The sequence below is a fragment of the Argopecten irradians genome, chromosome 12 (assembly GCF_041381155.1).
Source record: "Argopecten irradians isolate NY chromosome 12, Ai_NY, whole genome shotgun sequence".
Taxonomy (NCBI): domain Eukaryota; kingdom Metazoa; phylum Mollusca; class Bivalvia; order Pectinida; family Pectinidae; genus Argopecten; species Argopecten irradians.
This window is the reverse complement of record NC_091145.1, coordinates 10,056,555-10,071,924: the sequence shown is the minus strand read 5'-3', so window position 1 is coordinate 10,071,924 and position 15,370 is coordinate 10,056,555. Positions and strand designations below refer to the sequence as shown.

Sequence of the window (15,370 nt, the reverse complement as noted above, 5' to 3'; positions counted from 1 at the left end):
AAAGCCGGTTATTTCGCAGACCAAAATTTTCGCGATTTGATCAAAAAACGAGAAAATCATAATTATGTTAGCGATTTTAAATTTTCGCAATTTGGATTTTAAAAGTAGATATCACCCAACCATTTCTCATTATTTTTCATAATCCTAACAATGTGCTGCGAAATCACGAACATATCATCCCCGAGAAAATAACCGTCTTTACTTTTGAAACGTCTAAATTTTTTTTAACAATTTGAGAATTATAGAACTGTTACCCATAGCTATATCCTAATATGTACACCATTGATTCCAGGTGATCAATGATCCCACAAAGACCAAGCCTACCTTCCGACTGTGGCTGACCAGTTATCCCTCCCCGGACTTCCCTGTGTCCGTGCTACAGAACGGGATCAAGATGACCAATGAGCCCCCGAAAGGACTGAGAGCAAATCTACTCCGGTCCTACCTCAACGACCCCATATCTGACCCAACCTTCTTTAAATCGTGCAATAAACCGGATGTAAGTATGGTATACCACAGCATTCTTCTAGTCTGAAACACAAAAATAACGCAGGTCCAACTTTGAACACAAAATCGTTTGAATAAATTAAGATTTTAAAGTGGTAAAGGTGTGTTAAGATACTCGAGCTTTTGAAATAACAAAAATTATCTTCACTATTTCTGTTTGGTATAGAGTTTTATTTTCGATAATAAAATAGATATCTCCTCGTTTTGAAATTCTACTTTCTATTGGTATTTCTAACGTAAGCTGAATTCTTTTATGAAATGAGATAGATATTAAACTACCAATTTCATTAATTTATCATTACGTATGCCATTTCTTAAATAAGTCTTGTTCATGTAATTCACCATTCACACCTCTATTTGTTTTCTTTAGGTGTTTGAAAAGCTTCTTTTTGGCTTGTGCTTCTTCCACGCCTTGGTCCAGGAAAGGCGTAAATTTGGACCACTTGGCTGGAATATTCCATACGAGTTCAATGAGTCGGACCTCCGGATATCCGTCCGACAGTTGGAGGTAAGGAATATATATGGACATTTGATAAAATTGTGTTTTTATGTGTGTTCATTACATGATGCGGTGCGTCCGATTTTCTATGGTATTGTTGACGAAAATGAATTAATTAAACCATTGAAATGATATAATATCCAAAAGTCATTTCTAAAATTAAACAATGTATGTGCAAGAAATGTTTATTAAATTTACATCAAAAAATAAAACGATGGTCACGTGTGACACATATATTGATCGTCTACAGGCGTATTTCCCGGAATTCTGTCAAACAATGTCGCCGCATTTTCAGTCTTTGAGTGGAGTTAAGTATTTTATATTACTGACAGATTACAGTCGGTACTGGCCGCAGCTTTCACTTCAGTATGCCTTATACGTGTACAAATACTGAAACAAATTGTAAAAAAGGCTTTTGCGTCTTATACTCAGGTGCGACTTATACTCCAGAAAATACGGTATCCACTGACTGCAACATGATAACGTAAAACATACTTATTTTATCGAAAATAGCTATACACTGTTCCATAACGGTATGTGAAATTAGCATAATCATGTCTTAGCGCAAATAATATTATATCGCTAAAATATGGTCTTTCACAGTATAATGATGTGGTTGAATTAAATTCATTTGTAATATTATTGTTACAGATGTTTATTAGTGATTACAAAGATCCGCCACTTGAGGCGTTGTCCTACCTGACTGGAGAATGTAACTATGGTGGACGAGTGACGGACGATAATGATCGCCGCCTCATCATGAGTATCCTGAAGTTGTTTTACTGCAAAGAAATAATCATTGATGATACATACAAACTATCCCCGTCAGGGATCTACTTTGCCCCGCCCAAAGGGACGTACGATAGTTATGTTAACTATATCAAGGACCTGCCTCTTACACCGCATCCTGAGGTAAGTTAGTTCATAAAATAATTATTTATTTGAAGACCAATTGCCTTCTGAATCTTTCTCCAACCCTTGGGTTGCTATTTTTTAGTTGTTTAATTTGATGCTTAATTAGGGTTCTAGGTCTTGTCTGAAGCTTTGCTTTTGGATACAAGAATTACAAGGAATTCTAGAATTTTATATTTCTTCGGAAATTTGGTAAATATTTCGGTTTATTCACCAATGAGAATTTGAAGTTAAAGTGCTGAAATATTATTACATGATATAACTTCTAAGATACATGTAAAGTAAAGGAATTTGAAAGAATTTGAAGTGTGAGTACTATGTCATAATCACTAACTTGCTTATTGATTTCTGACTCTTTTGTAACAATTTAAAGAATAATTAAGATTTTTTTTCTAATTTAAAAAAATGCATAATTTTAAATTTATAAACAACAGGTCTACGGTTTCCATGAGAATGCAGACATTTCCAAGGATCAACATGAAACCCAACAACTCTTCGACGGGATCCTTTTAACACTGCCGAGACAGGTCAGTTTATCTCCCCTTACTCCTTTCTCATACAGTCAATAACTATGTCTTAAAATTAAAACTATCTCTTTATCGAAGATAATTTAGCAAGAATTAAGATCCGCAAGTTAATTGGTTATATCTGGAATGCTGTGAAGTTGGCTTGCTGCTAAACAGCTTTTGAGAATGCATTGTTAAGTAGTCCTTCATTGTGATTTTAGAATGAGCGTTATCAGTATGGTAATATGTGTTCATGTTTTGATGCGCAGCATAATGTACATGTACAAAGATTGGCTTTTGCTATATGTTCATATGATGTCAATGTCCTTGCTAGGTTTAGCATGTTTTATTTAGCAGTAGGGTTTCTAGATTATGCATGTTTTAGATATAATGACATCAGGATCTACTTCTATAGAAACTTTGAAAGTAAAATTCAATACATGTTTTGATAATTTTTGAATATTAAATATTTGTTTTTTCCAGCTCATGATTCTTATGTTTAATACAAAAGTTGATAGCTAGTAGAAACATCATTTACCTGTGTTATAGGGTTATGAATGTTTTCTTTTAAACCGACACAATTTAGATGTTAAATGTTGTGGTGTCAAATGGTTAAATATGGTGATAAATCCTTGTCATATATTTCTATATTGATATTTGTTCCCGATTTTTCTTATTTCTAATTTCCACCAAATAATTGATTTGAAGAGCAATGTATGCGCAGAATTGTGCCAATCTTATAAGAAGAATTGTTCGTGTACTAGAAGGGGAGACAACTCCAAATGCATAAAGAATAATAAAAAAACTTATTCTCGAGAACGTTTATTTTAAATTGTGAAGGATTATTTCTTGGCTCTTTTTAAAAGATCAGACCTACTGCAAGAATCAACTTAAAGATAAATGATGAATTTCTGTGAAATAATTTATCAATTATTTTTGACATTGACAAAAATCTACTTATTTAACCAATTAAATGTTGAATTTCTGTTAAATTTTAGCCAGAAAAATGATAGGGGATGGGGTCCACATCGTGTCACCTTAGATAAATTAGAAGTGAAGCCACCACATATTACGCATACATCTATGTGATCACAAGTGTTGTGTTTTATTTGTTTACATCTGAAATATTTGTGTCATTGTTGTTTAATTTTTCAGGGCTGGATCCCCTTAAACATTTCACATTACTTGTCTCTACATGTAAAGCATTTTCTCATTTTTATTGCATGCAAAATTAATACAGCTATGGCTGTATCTCATACTTATACTTCACTGTACAGATGTATTTTAAATTACACTAAGATATATCAAATAAAATGTGTTTGAATTTTTGTTTTTTTCGATTCGGGATGACCTTGCACGGCATGACCTTTGAACTATTATCTTTGTCGCCATCTCAGGATGAGGTAGAGAAGCGTGTTGATTGGTTGTTTTTGTTTGGGTGACGTAACTTGAGTTTGATTTTTCTCTCGTGAGAAAGGTTTTCTTTAACTCTAGTGTGTTTTTAGGGAAAATGACAGGGATGTTCTGTTTAATTAGGTCATCTGACCCGAAGCGCCGTGCGCCGTCCGCCGTGCGCCGTCCGCCGTCCGCCGTGCGTTAACATTTCACATTTTGAACTTCTTCTCAAGTTCTACCTGTGCGATTTGGCTGAAACTTGCATGAAATGATCCTGACATGGTCCCGACAAAGTGTTGTTATTTTTCGGGTCGATCTGAAATCCAAGATGGCCGCCACAGCAGCCATCTTGAAAACACATTTTGAACTTCTTCTCAAGTTCTACCGGTGCAATTTGGCTGAAACTTGCATGAAATGATCCTGACATGGTCCCGACAAAGTGTTGTTATTTTTCGGGTCGATCTGAAATCCAAGATGGCCGCCACAGCCGCCATCTTGAAAACACATTTTGAACTTCTTCTCTTAAGTTCTACCAGTGCGATTTGGCTGAAACTTGCATGAAATGATCCTGACATGGTCCCGACAAAGTGTTGTTATTTTTCGGGTCGATCCAAAATCCAAGATAGCCGCCACAGCCGCCATCTTGAAAACACATTTTGAACTTCTTCTCAAGTTCTACAAGTGCGATTTGGCTGAAACTTGCATGAAATGATCCTGACATGGTCCCGACAAAGTGTTGTTATTTTTCGGGTCGATCCGAAATCCAAGATGGCCGCCACAGCCCGCCATCTTGAAAACACATTTTGAACTTCTTCTCAAGTTCTACCTGTGCGATTTGGCTGAAACTTGCATGAAATGATCCTGACATGGTCCCGACAAAGTGTTCTTATTTTTCGGGTCGATCTGAAATCCAAGATGGCCGCCACAGCCGCCATCTTGAAAACACATTTTGAACTTCTTCTCAAGTTCTACCAGTGCGATTTGGCTGAAACTTGCATGAAATGATCCTGACATGGTCCCGACAAAGTGTTGTTATTTTTCGGGTCGATCTGAAATCCAAGATGGCCACCACAGCTGCCATCTTGAAAACACATTTTGAACTTCTTCTCAAGTTCTATTAGAGCGATTTGGCTGAAACTTGCATGAAATGATCCTGACATGGTCCCGACAAAGTGTTGTTATTTTTCGGGTCTATCCAAAATCCAAGATGGCCGCCACAGCTTCCATCTTGAAAACACATTTTGAACTTCTTCTCAAGTTCTACCTGTGCGATTTTGCTGAAACTTGCATGAAATGATCCTGACATGGTCCTGACAAAGTGTTGTTTTTCGGGTTGATCTGAAATCCAAGATGGCCGCCAAAGCCGCCATCTTGAAAACACATTTTCAACAACTTCTCAAGTTCTACCAGTGCGATTTGGCTGAAACTTGCATGAAATGATCCTGACATGGTCCTGACAAAGTGACCCCATATGTAATTAATTTTACTATTGCCAAGGTAGTCAGATGACCGTTGTGGCCCTTTGGGCCTCTTGTATTGATTTATTTCATTTTAGAACTTTGAAATGGTTATGGATATTTAATGATTGATAGAATGCTTTTAGATGAAATAGTGGCTTAAAATATTGAATATTAATTATTAATTATTATTGGACTATTTGAATAAAAAATGAAACTACATAAAGAAGATTGCTATATATATACATTGAATATTAGTTGAAAGGAAAAACAATCTTTGATAGCATATTATCTTATGCCAATATAAAATTTGATTGAAAGGAATTTTAATTCCGAATAAGAATATCTTACGTAAAAAAAATTGACGTGAGAACATGTTCTTTAATAACATATTTTCTAGTGCCAGTATAATATTCAAATTTTTAGAATGTAAAACGTGAATCAGGAATTTCATCTCTTACAGAAAAATAAGTTTGATGTGAGAATTGTATTAAAGTGAAAATAATAAAACCAAAATTATTAAACAGAATTTGCTTACACTGATTACCCCCCGAAGTCCTCTTTATACCCAGAATCACAATTTGATACACATCTCCACGAGTTTTACCAAATAATAATCACACATACCAGAGTGTTTGGATCACCAGTCACAGAGATATTATACCTTTTAGTTTCAGTTTGGAGCTTTCAGGTTGACGTTTTTGTCGGAGCTTTATTGCAGGAAATGCTTTTTAATACAAACTGTAGATAACTACTGTAAAACAAGAAGTGATGTGTATGGAGGAATGTGGTCAAATTTCGTTTAAGTTGACTGGCAACAGATTGCCAAGTGCATAAGATGATTATTTGTACTACTTCAAAGACACTGAACAATTATATTTTGATGATTTATCTGTAGTCTATTTAACAGAGGACCAAGCAGTTGTCTTATCATACCTATCATTAGGAGTCAGAGATCAATATAACAAGTTACTTTTAATAACAAACAGAAATTGTGTTTGTAACCAGCCATCTTGTGAAGATGAGTTTTTTTGATTTTTTTTACTAAAATTAGAATTTCTATTTAAAACAAATAAGCTGTTTATTATAGGATTGTACAATATTTATTGAACGTTTGTTATAATTCTGCATATTTAATACAGATTGATATCCAACCCAAAAAACAATATATTAAAGTGAGTCCTAGAATTTTGATTTTTTTTATCGTTATTTTCTTAATTTCTTAACCATATTGTTTTGGATCACAAATACATTTTTCATAAATAATTTTCAGATTTTATTTGTAAATATTCATTAATATGTTTTTATATTTTCTAAGATTCACAACATATATCATACATGTCTTGCACATTTTTAATATATTTGAAGATTTTTTTTTAAATTTCAGTCTAAATTATAACAATTGCACATTTATGATGTTGCGTTCACAATAAATCAAAATGCTTAAATCTTAATTCTTTCACAGGCTAACTTTTCTTGAAGATGTATTGAGGCTGTATTTCCCGTTTGTCTACCTTTAACATATTTCTTACAGTTACGAGTTATTATATTTCACTTGCATTATAATCATAAACAAATCACTTAAATTGAATTATCCTATTTTGAAAATTAAGCCAACATCCATTTTGACAAACTTTCGTCACGGAAATTATTTCATTATAACATGGAGGTGTACATTGAAGAAGTTAAGGTTTGACATTGTTATCCCTTAATTTTAGGTCATATGTTCTTATGCGGGACAGTTTCTTGCAATTGATCATAGGTTAATGATTTTAGGTGGAAAATAGGACTTTTCTTAACGATCAAATCTTCCAACATCCTCAAATACCATACCGTTAAGGAGAATAATTGTGATTTAAACTTCAAAAGTCGCGAAATGACTCATTAGAATGATTCAGAATCATTTATACTATCGTGGATTAAATGCAGCATGCCTGGTTTGGGTGAAGGATATTTTAGCATGCTTTGTGTGGGCAAACAGAATTGGAATAGGGATATTAACAAAAAAGATACCCTTTAACCTAGGGCACTGTTGTATATAGTCCCTCTAACTGGAGGTGAAGGTCAAAGATGTTGGACCGTAGAAACTGTGGTATTTTACTAACCGAAAAACATAATTTTCAATTTTAATAAATGTCTTTGGTAAAATCCCAGAGGATATATATATTGATTGATGACTGATAATTTCTCTATAATAGTGCTGTAATAGTACAACCCGTGTCCTATATGTGTATTCAGATTCCTCAATACTATAGCCATATACAAATTGTTTTACCTCAGTAATATCCTATGTGATTTCTAACAATATATATAGATTACAATACTAAATATCTGTGGTTTTACTTAATGTTTTAATACATATTATGTTTCCCCAAAATTATATATCATTTTCTAAAATGTTTCTGTTGAAATATTTCACATGTTTAACTTTCAATTCCATTTCAAAATACAGGCTGAAAATGATAAAACAGTACCTAAATTTGGTTGGATTAAAATAGAATGATGTGCCTTTGTCTATTTGGAATTGGAAATTTTACATGTCAGAATGTATCTGGGAATATTTTGGAAGCTTGACATAACCACTGTTATCCAAACTCTTATTGTCTTTTTATGTTTCCCTTTAGACGAGTGGAGGTGGGAAATCTTCACAAGAGATCATAGAGGAGTTAGCAAGCGATATACTCACCAAGATCCCGCCAGACTTTAACCTTGAGGAGGTCAAGGTCAGTACAGAAATTAACTTCTAACCCAACAAAACCACATTTTACTCATCAAAATTGAAAAGTTTAAATAAAAATAGAAGGTAGATTAAGTCTTCAGAAGTATAGGTAATTAAAATATCAGAACTTTATCAAGAAACTATGCAAGTAAATGCCACTACAAAGCAGTTGTACAACTTATTTGTGAGGAGGTCATCATTAGCATTAATGTGTAGCTCCTTAACAGATACACCTGTTTGCTTTCCCCATGCGCCTCTGCACTTCAAAGGGAGACAACTGTAGGTGACATCCAATGAAAACAAAGGTCTATACATATAGGAAGACATAGTGCTATTGTTCTTACCTGTATATTCCTGACTACTGACGTCCTTGATGTAATTCCGTCTTCGCATATTACAGAGTTAGCTCCCTTGCGGGTAGGTATCCGATTGTTACGTCATTATTTTTTGAACGCAATTCACGTCGTTTTCACCAAAACGCATGACGTGACGCTCGCAAACACATGACGTCACAATCAATACCTACAAGCAAGGGCAGATAACACTGTAATATGCAAATACGGAATTGAGATATCTGCAGACATTAGGACTTTTTGCTTATTTTGCAGACGAAGTATCCGGTACGTTACGAAGAGTCGATGAACACCGTTCTAGTTCAGGAACTGATTCGGTTCAATCGTCTGATCCAAGTGGTACGGACCAGTCTCCAAGACATCCGCAAAGCCATCAAGGGTCTTGTGATCATGTCCTCGGAACTCGAGGATGTCTTTGACAGCATGATGGTTGGCAAGGTAACATGATTCGTTCTGCAAGAAAAAAAAGACATATTTATCGTTTGAATATATTTTGTTTATTTACTAAAATCTTAACTGAATTATCTAACGATAATGAATAATGTTCAGTTTCTTATTTAGTTGGATGACTCTAGAATATATTTGCCATCATAATGATACTGGAATTGTCTTTGTCATACCGCAGGTCCCAGCAATGTGGGCAGCCAAATCTTACCCGTCGCTGAAACCCCTAGGGAGCTACGTAACTGACCTTCTGGCAAGACTTACATTCTTCAAGGTAAGTTAGTTTCTTTGGGATTCAATTTATTTAATAATTGATTTTCAACATTTTTGTATCTTTTCATGAACATGTATCTTTTCATGAACATACCAATTATCATGACCAAGTAATCTTTTCTCTCAAAACATATGACTTTGCAATCAGGTTGTGACTTTGTTCCCATTGGTAACCTTTGGACTTCTGTTAATACAGGACTGGATATATGGAGGACCGCCGGTTGTGTTTTGGATTTCCGGATTTTACTTTACGCAGTCGTTCCTAACAGGAGTTATGCAGAACTATGCCCGCAAGTACAAGATCCCCATAGACCACCTTGGCTTTGAGTTTGAAGTCACAAAATCGGAAACAAATATGTCCAGCAAACCGGTAAGTATTTCTAGATAGTTGTATTTGAGATTGCTTTCGGGTCAAAGTCAGTGATGCTAGAAGAAGAAAATTTTCTATTTGAGATTACGTTTGATGTTTAAAAGACCAAAGTCAGTGACAGATGAATTTCTGTTATATATTTCGAGACGTTTGTATCCCTTTATGTTTCAGTCTGACGGAGCCTATATTAAGGGACTCTTTATGGAAGGAGCTCGCTGGTGTCGGACCAAGAAAGTCATCATTGAGTCACTACCAAAGATCCTCTATGACCTTATGCCAATTGTATCCTTTCACACACGTTTCATGTAATGTGCTAATTCTTATGCTAACAAAACTAATATATGCATGGGTTGCACCTGGGTCTCTCTATAGTTTTAGCATAGCGCCATTGGATATTTAAAAGTTATTTTTATATTATTTTTGTATGAATTCTTTAAGGTTCCTCTAGTAAATGATAACCATTATTGTGTCATTTGTCAATAGTTTACCAAAAGTTTGTGTCAATAATGCTTTCATTGTTCAGCATATGATCTGACCCAGATTTACTGGCACTTCAACGTTGAGAACGTCGAAGAAAAATGTTAAGATATAAGCATGTAATCTTTTTGGGGTGTTGTTGGTCCTTAACTCACACAGATACAACTAAAACCGGGCAACAAGGCTGAATTCGACCTCAGAGACACGTACGCCTGTCCCAGTAAGTAACAGTCTGAAGAATTTACTTTTCTACCAAAACTTATCTCAATCAGACGATGAAGAAATTTTGCCAATTGTAATTGTTCATGTTTATAGACAAAATAATTTGAATTATCCTTTCTAAGCTTTTTCATCAGTCAATGCTACATTTAAACCCAAAAGAATTGTATCCGATTAAGAAATCTTTGAGTTTTACGGCTCATTGACAACTAAGGTCATTTCAGGCCAAACCACAGGTCATGCAATAGGTATCTAATTAATTTGGATGAATTAAGCCAAGTATGATAAGTAGTGGCAAGTCATAAATGAGACATTTTGTTTTTGTCTTTAATTTGATTAAACCATTTAATACACAATAGACCAATGATTCACAGAAGATCTATTTCAAATAAGATGTAAAACTACGGACGCTGTTTGATATGTTTTACAGCTTACAAGACGAGTGCTAGAAGGGGAACCCTGTCCACAACTGGCCATTCTACTAACTTTGTGTTGACTATTATGTTACCAATTGACATGGAAGACAACCACTGGATTAACCGCGGAGTAGCATTGCTGTGTCAGTTAGACGATTAGTCGGAATAACCTCTGTCAGTTAGACGATTACTCGCAGTACCAATACTCCGTCAGCTAGACCATTAAGCATAGGGGCAATGCTCCGTCAGTTAGCCGATTAGTCTGAGTAACAATGCTCCGCCAGTTTTACCATTAGTTCGAGTAGCAAATCTCAGTCATTTAGACCATTAGACGGAGTGACAATGTTCAATCAGATTAAGATACTCCAGGTTTGGATTGGCACTGCGTTGTCGCTTTGTAAATTATATAACTACGGGAACCGAACAGATATGCAGTAGCGGTACCGTCAGTTAGACGACTGAAGGTCAACAGCTTCTGAGTAAGACCGCCGTACCTGACAGTTATAGGTAGCTTTGGAGACTGCTACCCTGGTCAGTTAATTAGGTAGCTGAGAAAATCTGTGTTATGACACTACTACTTGATGAAGTAGTTGACTTATTTGTCCGTCCGTCAACACCGTTCTTAAGATATCCATTTTTGTCTTCCAACGCTACCGACCCAGATTCTTGAATTGTACAGAATTTTCATTGCTATGTGTAGTTGTGCAATAGGAGTGCATGGTACAAAAAGTCAAAGTCACTGTTCTCAAGATTCTTACAATCTGTGAATATAACGTATATGATAAGAAATCTTAGTGCTGTATGTTTTAAAACTGTGCTACTTGTTGAAATGACAGATACAGAGTGCTATATGCATAGATATACAGTTAAACAAATTTTTAAAAGGGTGCCACACCCTAAGTTAATTTGATTCAATGTACATAAGAGCATACCAATGTTTGAACTACAAACCATGTTAGGTTTTGTTATTGAATATGAATCATGCTGTTGTTAGCTACAAAAGCTTTACTGTATCAGTGACCTGGTCGTAATAAGGTATTTCATAATGTAAAATTTATCTGAAGTGTAGTGCAATTACTAGGTAGACATATGTAAATAAATCATAAGGTTCTGAAGTGTCATTAAATATCACTGAATTAATATGGATTGGTGCATTAGTACTGACGTCGTTATATATATGTGTGTCATGGTGAAAGAAAGAGTATTTTCCGTCCATTTATTACAGGAGTCTTAACTGTTTTACAATTTACTCATATTCAAAATATTCTATGTTTATTTGTAATTGACATACATGGCTTTGTATGACCACGATTGTAAATAACTTAATTCATATATTTAGAAAAAAATAAGGACAATATGTATATTTTGGCAAATAAATTCCCGGATGTCTTAAAATGAATACACAAATATGGGAATTTTCTAGGAACATGACTATCAGATCACTATATTCGCCATACACCTTGATGACCAAGGGCACATGTTGTTGTTATAAAGTCGCTTATATAAGGGAAATATAGTACTAGCAGGGTAACGGCACAGTTTGATACTAACATGATGTAGCAAATTGTAAATAGTTTTATATTTTACGTAGGAATCGGATATAATAGTAGAAAAATGGTTAGTAATGTAACCTATGTTTTAAAAAGGTTTATGACATTTAATGAGATAGGAAAGCTAACTTATTTAATCGGTAATCATATGTTAGAACGCTTTGTGCTCAAATTAAGCCCAAAAAAGTATATTTAATATATTAACATCGTTCACGATGTAATATTATGATATTGGATGTAATTGAGGTAATTTATTGTACAAGGTATGAATGTTCCGAAATGATTTTTGTCATATGAAGTTAATGTAATACTGATCAGGAATATCTTGAAGACTTTTAATAATTACATGATTATTATTGGTAGTTACAAATCACGTCCATCATTCTATTGAAAGAATTAAGGTGGTCGTTTATATGTGTATGTATGGTATTCACATACCTGTCATCGTAAATTGTGCAGGTTCTTTTTTTTATTTTCAGATGATGTCTCAATTTGAAAGTTACCTGCAATGCATCCTAAATTGTGGGAATACTTTCTTTTATGTGCATATTTCAATGTGATGGTTTTGTCTCAATTTTGTCAAAATATATCATGCTATTGATATTTTGTTAGCATTATATACCGGCCTACACAAGTCTTTCACGTGTGTTATATTTACATATATAATGATAGTATGTATGACATTAATTTCGTATCTATATGAGGAGAAAGCGTGTGTTATTCTTAATATAACAAAGTCTACTTATTGTTCATATTTGCACCAATTAATTTTGCTGCGAATAAGAATAGTAATTATAAGTATTTTAGTAAAAATAAACTATTGTCTTATCTTTATATTCAACTGGATCCCCAGGTTCCGATTTTGAGGCCATGTATATGAATTTTATAAAATTTGAAATCACTACTTATAAGAACTACGAAATAGATAAACATTTTCGATGGAAAGTTGCTATAAATATGAAAGTATTCTACGTCTTTTTGATACGGTAAACATCCATGTTTGAGTGCTGATCATCTTATAGCGCATTTATGTGTGAAAGCAAGAGCGCCTATTAAGCTAATTTTAACATTGAAATCAAAGGAAGTTTTTTTTTGTGCAAATCCATCATTCCGCAACTTATTTTATTTTTGTTTGAATTCACATACTTGCTTTGTAAGCTAATAGATGGTTTTACGTAGAACCTTCCTTTGTTTCTAAGCTTATCAAATCATGGCATTTCACGTATAACATCAATTTATTTCAATGCAAGTTTGTGATTTTGTTTATGTTTTCTTTAATAAACGGCCATAAGTAGAAACTATTCAATGAAGCGCTTTGAGACTTGACCTGTAACATTTCCTCATCAAGAACAACTGCACTTATGCTATACAAGAAGACACAACACGAACTTACCGCAGTCTCCCAAAACACGCACTACGCACTTCATACACGCTACACACTGCATACATGGGAGGCCGTCCTTACATGACCCTGGTTATTAATAGGACGTTAGATTAATCAAACAAACAAACAATGCACTCAAACCCTCAAAAACAAAAAAGGCATATATGTTAATTAAATATATACTAAGTTAGTACCCAGAGAGTCGGATTTGTTTACATTTCACACACCTGAGTATTCTACTGTGATAGATTGTTATGAATTGATAATATTACTGCTATGTGATCATGTTCTCTAAAATATTTTTTTTATTTATTTTCCGTTTATTCGTGTCATCCATTTGATATTGAAATCACTTATGATAGGCTTCTAGTAGTCCTTCGGCAATATATTAAATTGTTATTGTTTTTAATGTTTTTTAATTATAATTTAATTGTTCGGTTTAGTTGCTGTTATTTCCTGTACAGTATTAGAAAGCATTTCAATTACTTATTGTAAATAATGTGTATACTAAGAGAATTTATATGCAAGCATACTATTCTCATTATTATTTATTGTAAAATATTTCCCTTGTTTTAATTATCGTGAAAAAAACTTTTCATTTTCGGTTGTAATTTTAACCACATTTGTCAAATTTATTGTCCTATCTTATTGTTTTCATTTTGATTTCAAAGGACCCTATTTATCATTTAATAGATATTTCACGTTAATATACTGTAGCTATAGACTGTACACCGAAGCGTAACGAAATATTTAATACGTTTACTTCCAGAAATCAAAATATCGCCATTTCATATTGTATAAATCACGCAGATATGCGGAACAAATCATTGTTATTTTATTACATAGACAATATGATAATAGGGTGGCATGAATATTAATATTTTGTTAAAGCGGACATTGGAAATGTAAAATGTTACATTTATCGATTCATGAATACTTTCTTGGAAATTTATATCATTATAAACCTTTATAGATTTTTAGCAATAAGGTTGATACATTGTCGTCTATATTTCCAACTCTTTATGTGCTTCATGTTGTCTTTATATAGGTCACAGTGACCCAGTTAATTTTACATTATTTCTATAGACATTACCACAATTACCACATTAATAGGTCAGACTGACCCAGTTTTGTTATACACATATTTCCGTCCGTAGCAACACTACTTTCAGTGTTACTTAGTTACAAACATGTTTTATATTTATAGGTCACAATGACCCAGTTAATTTTACATTATCTCTATAGACATTACTATAATTATCACATTTCTAGGTCAGGCTGACCCAGTTTTGTTATACACATATTTCCGTCCTTATGAACACTTCTCTCAGTGTTGCTTAGTTACAAACATGTTTTATATTTCTTTGCATATACGTCACTATGGATACCGGCTGTGAATATAGGTCGCAGTGACCTAGCTGTGATGCATGTATTTGTCTATATGTCTATTTATGTATCACTACAAGTATTAACTTTACATCACATTGACCTAATTATGTTGTTTATTAATATACATGACACACTTTGTCTGTGATATGGGAACCATTCTCTGGTTAATGTCAATTGCATCATTGTAATATATACATGTATCTTCTGAAAGTTGATGTGGTAAATGTCCTTCAGAAAAAAAGTGAAAATGGTAAACAAATATATTTTGTTTGTACAATATTTGAAACTAAGCGATAAAATAACTTCTGATGCAAACAAAAACTATTTAGCTGGGGTCATTTGAAATAGAAATAATCGACAGAAACATAATTGTAAACAGTTCGTGCATTACGCAAATATCGGACATTTACTGCATCCTATTTCCTTTGATGCATGGGAGGTTGTTTAACTAAAACTAAACATTATACGGTAAAAAAATAAATTATTTTCATACATTTTTA

At 33.7% G+C, this 15,370-nt stretch overlaps 1 protein-coding gene across 7 annotated transcripts in view; it reads left to right on the top strand.

Moving 5' to 3' along the window:
* The window catches only part of LOC138335940 (dynein axonemal heavy chain 3-like), a 120,058-nt gene extending 104,688 nt beyond the window's left edge, over window positions 1-15,370 (top strand). For 3 of the 7 annotated variants that reach the window (XM_069285145.1, XM_069285143.1, XM_069285142.1), the window contains 12 exons: window positions 293-499; window positions 878-1,015; window positions 1,658-1,918; window positions 2,353-2,445; window positions 3,580-3,621; window positions 7,901-7,999; window positions 8,604-8,786; window positions 8,974-9,066; window positions 9,262-9,435; window positions 9,607-9,717; window positions 10,072-10,132; window positions 10,562-15,370. In XM_069285145.1, the coding sequence (XP_069141246.1) occupies window positions 293-499; window positions 878-1,015; window positions 1,658-1,918; window positions 2,353-2,445; window positions 3,580-3,621; window positions 7,901-7,999; window positions 8,604-8,786; window positions 8,974-9,066; window positions 9,262-9,435; window positions 9,607-9,717; window positions 10,072-10,132; window positions 10,562-10,707 (1,608 nt within the window). In that variant the 3' untranslated portion in view covers window positions 10,708-15,370. Of the gene's footprint in view, window positions 1-292; window positions 500-877; window positions 1,016-1,657; window positions 1,919-2,352; window positions 2,446-3,579; window positions 3,622-6,418; window positions 6,452-7,900; window positions 8,000-8,603; window positions 8,787-8,973; window positions 9,067-9,261; window positions 9,436-9,606; window positions 9,718-10,071; window positions 10,133-10,561 lie in introns of all 7 variants that reach the window. The other 4 variants (XM_069285147.1, XM_069285146.1, XM_069285144.1 and 1 more) reach the window with 2 other exon arrangements.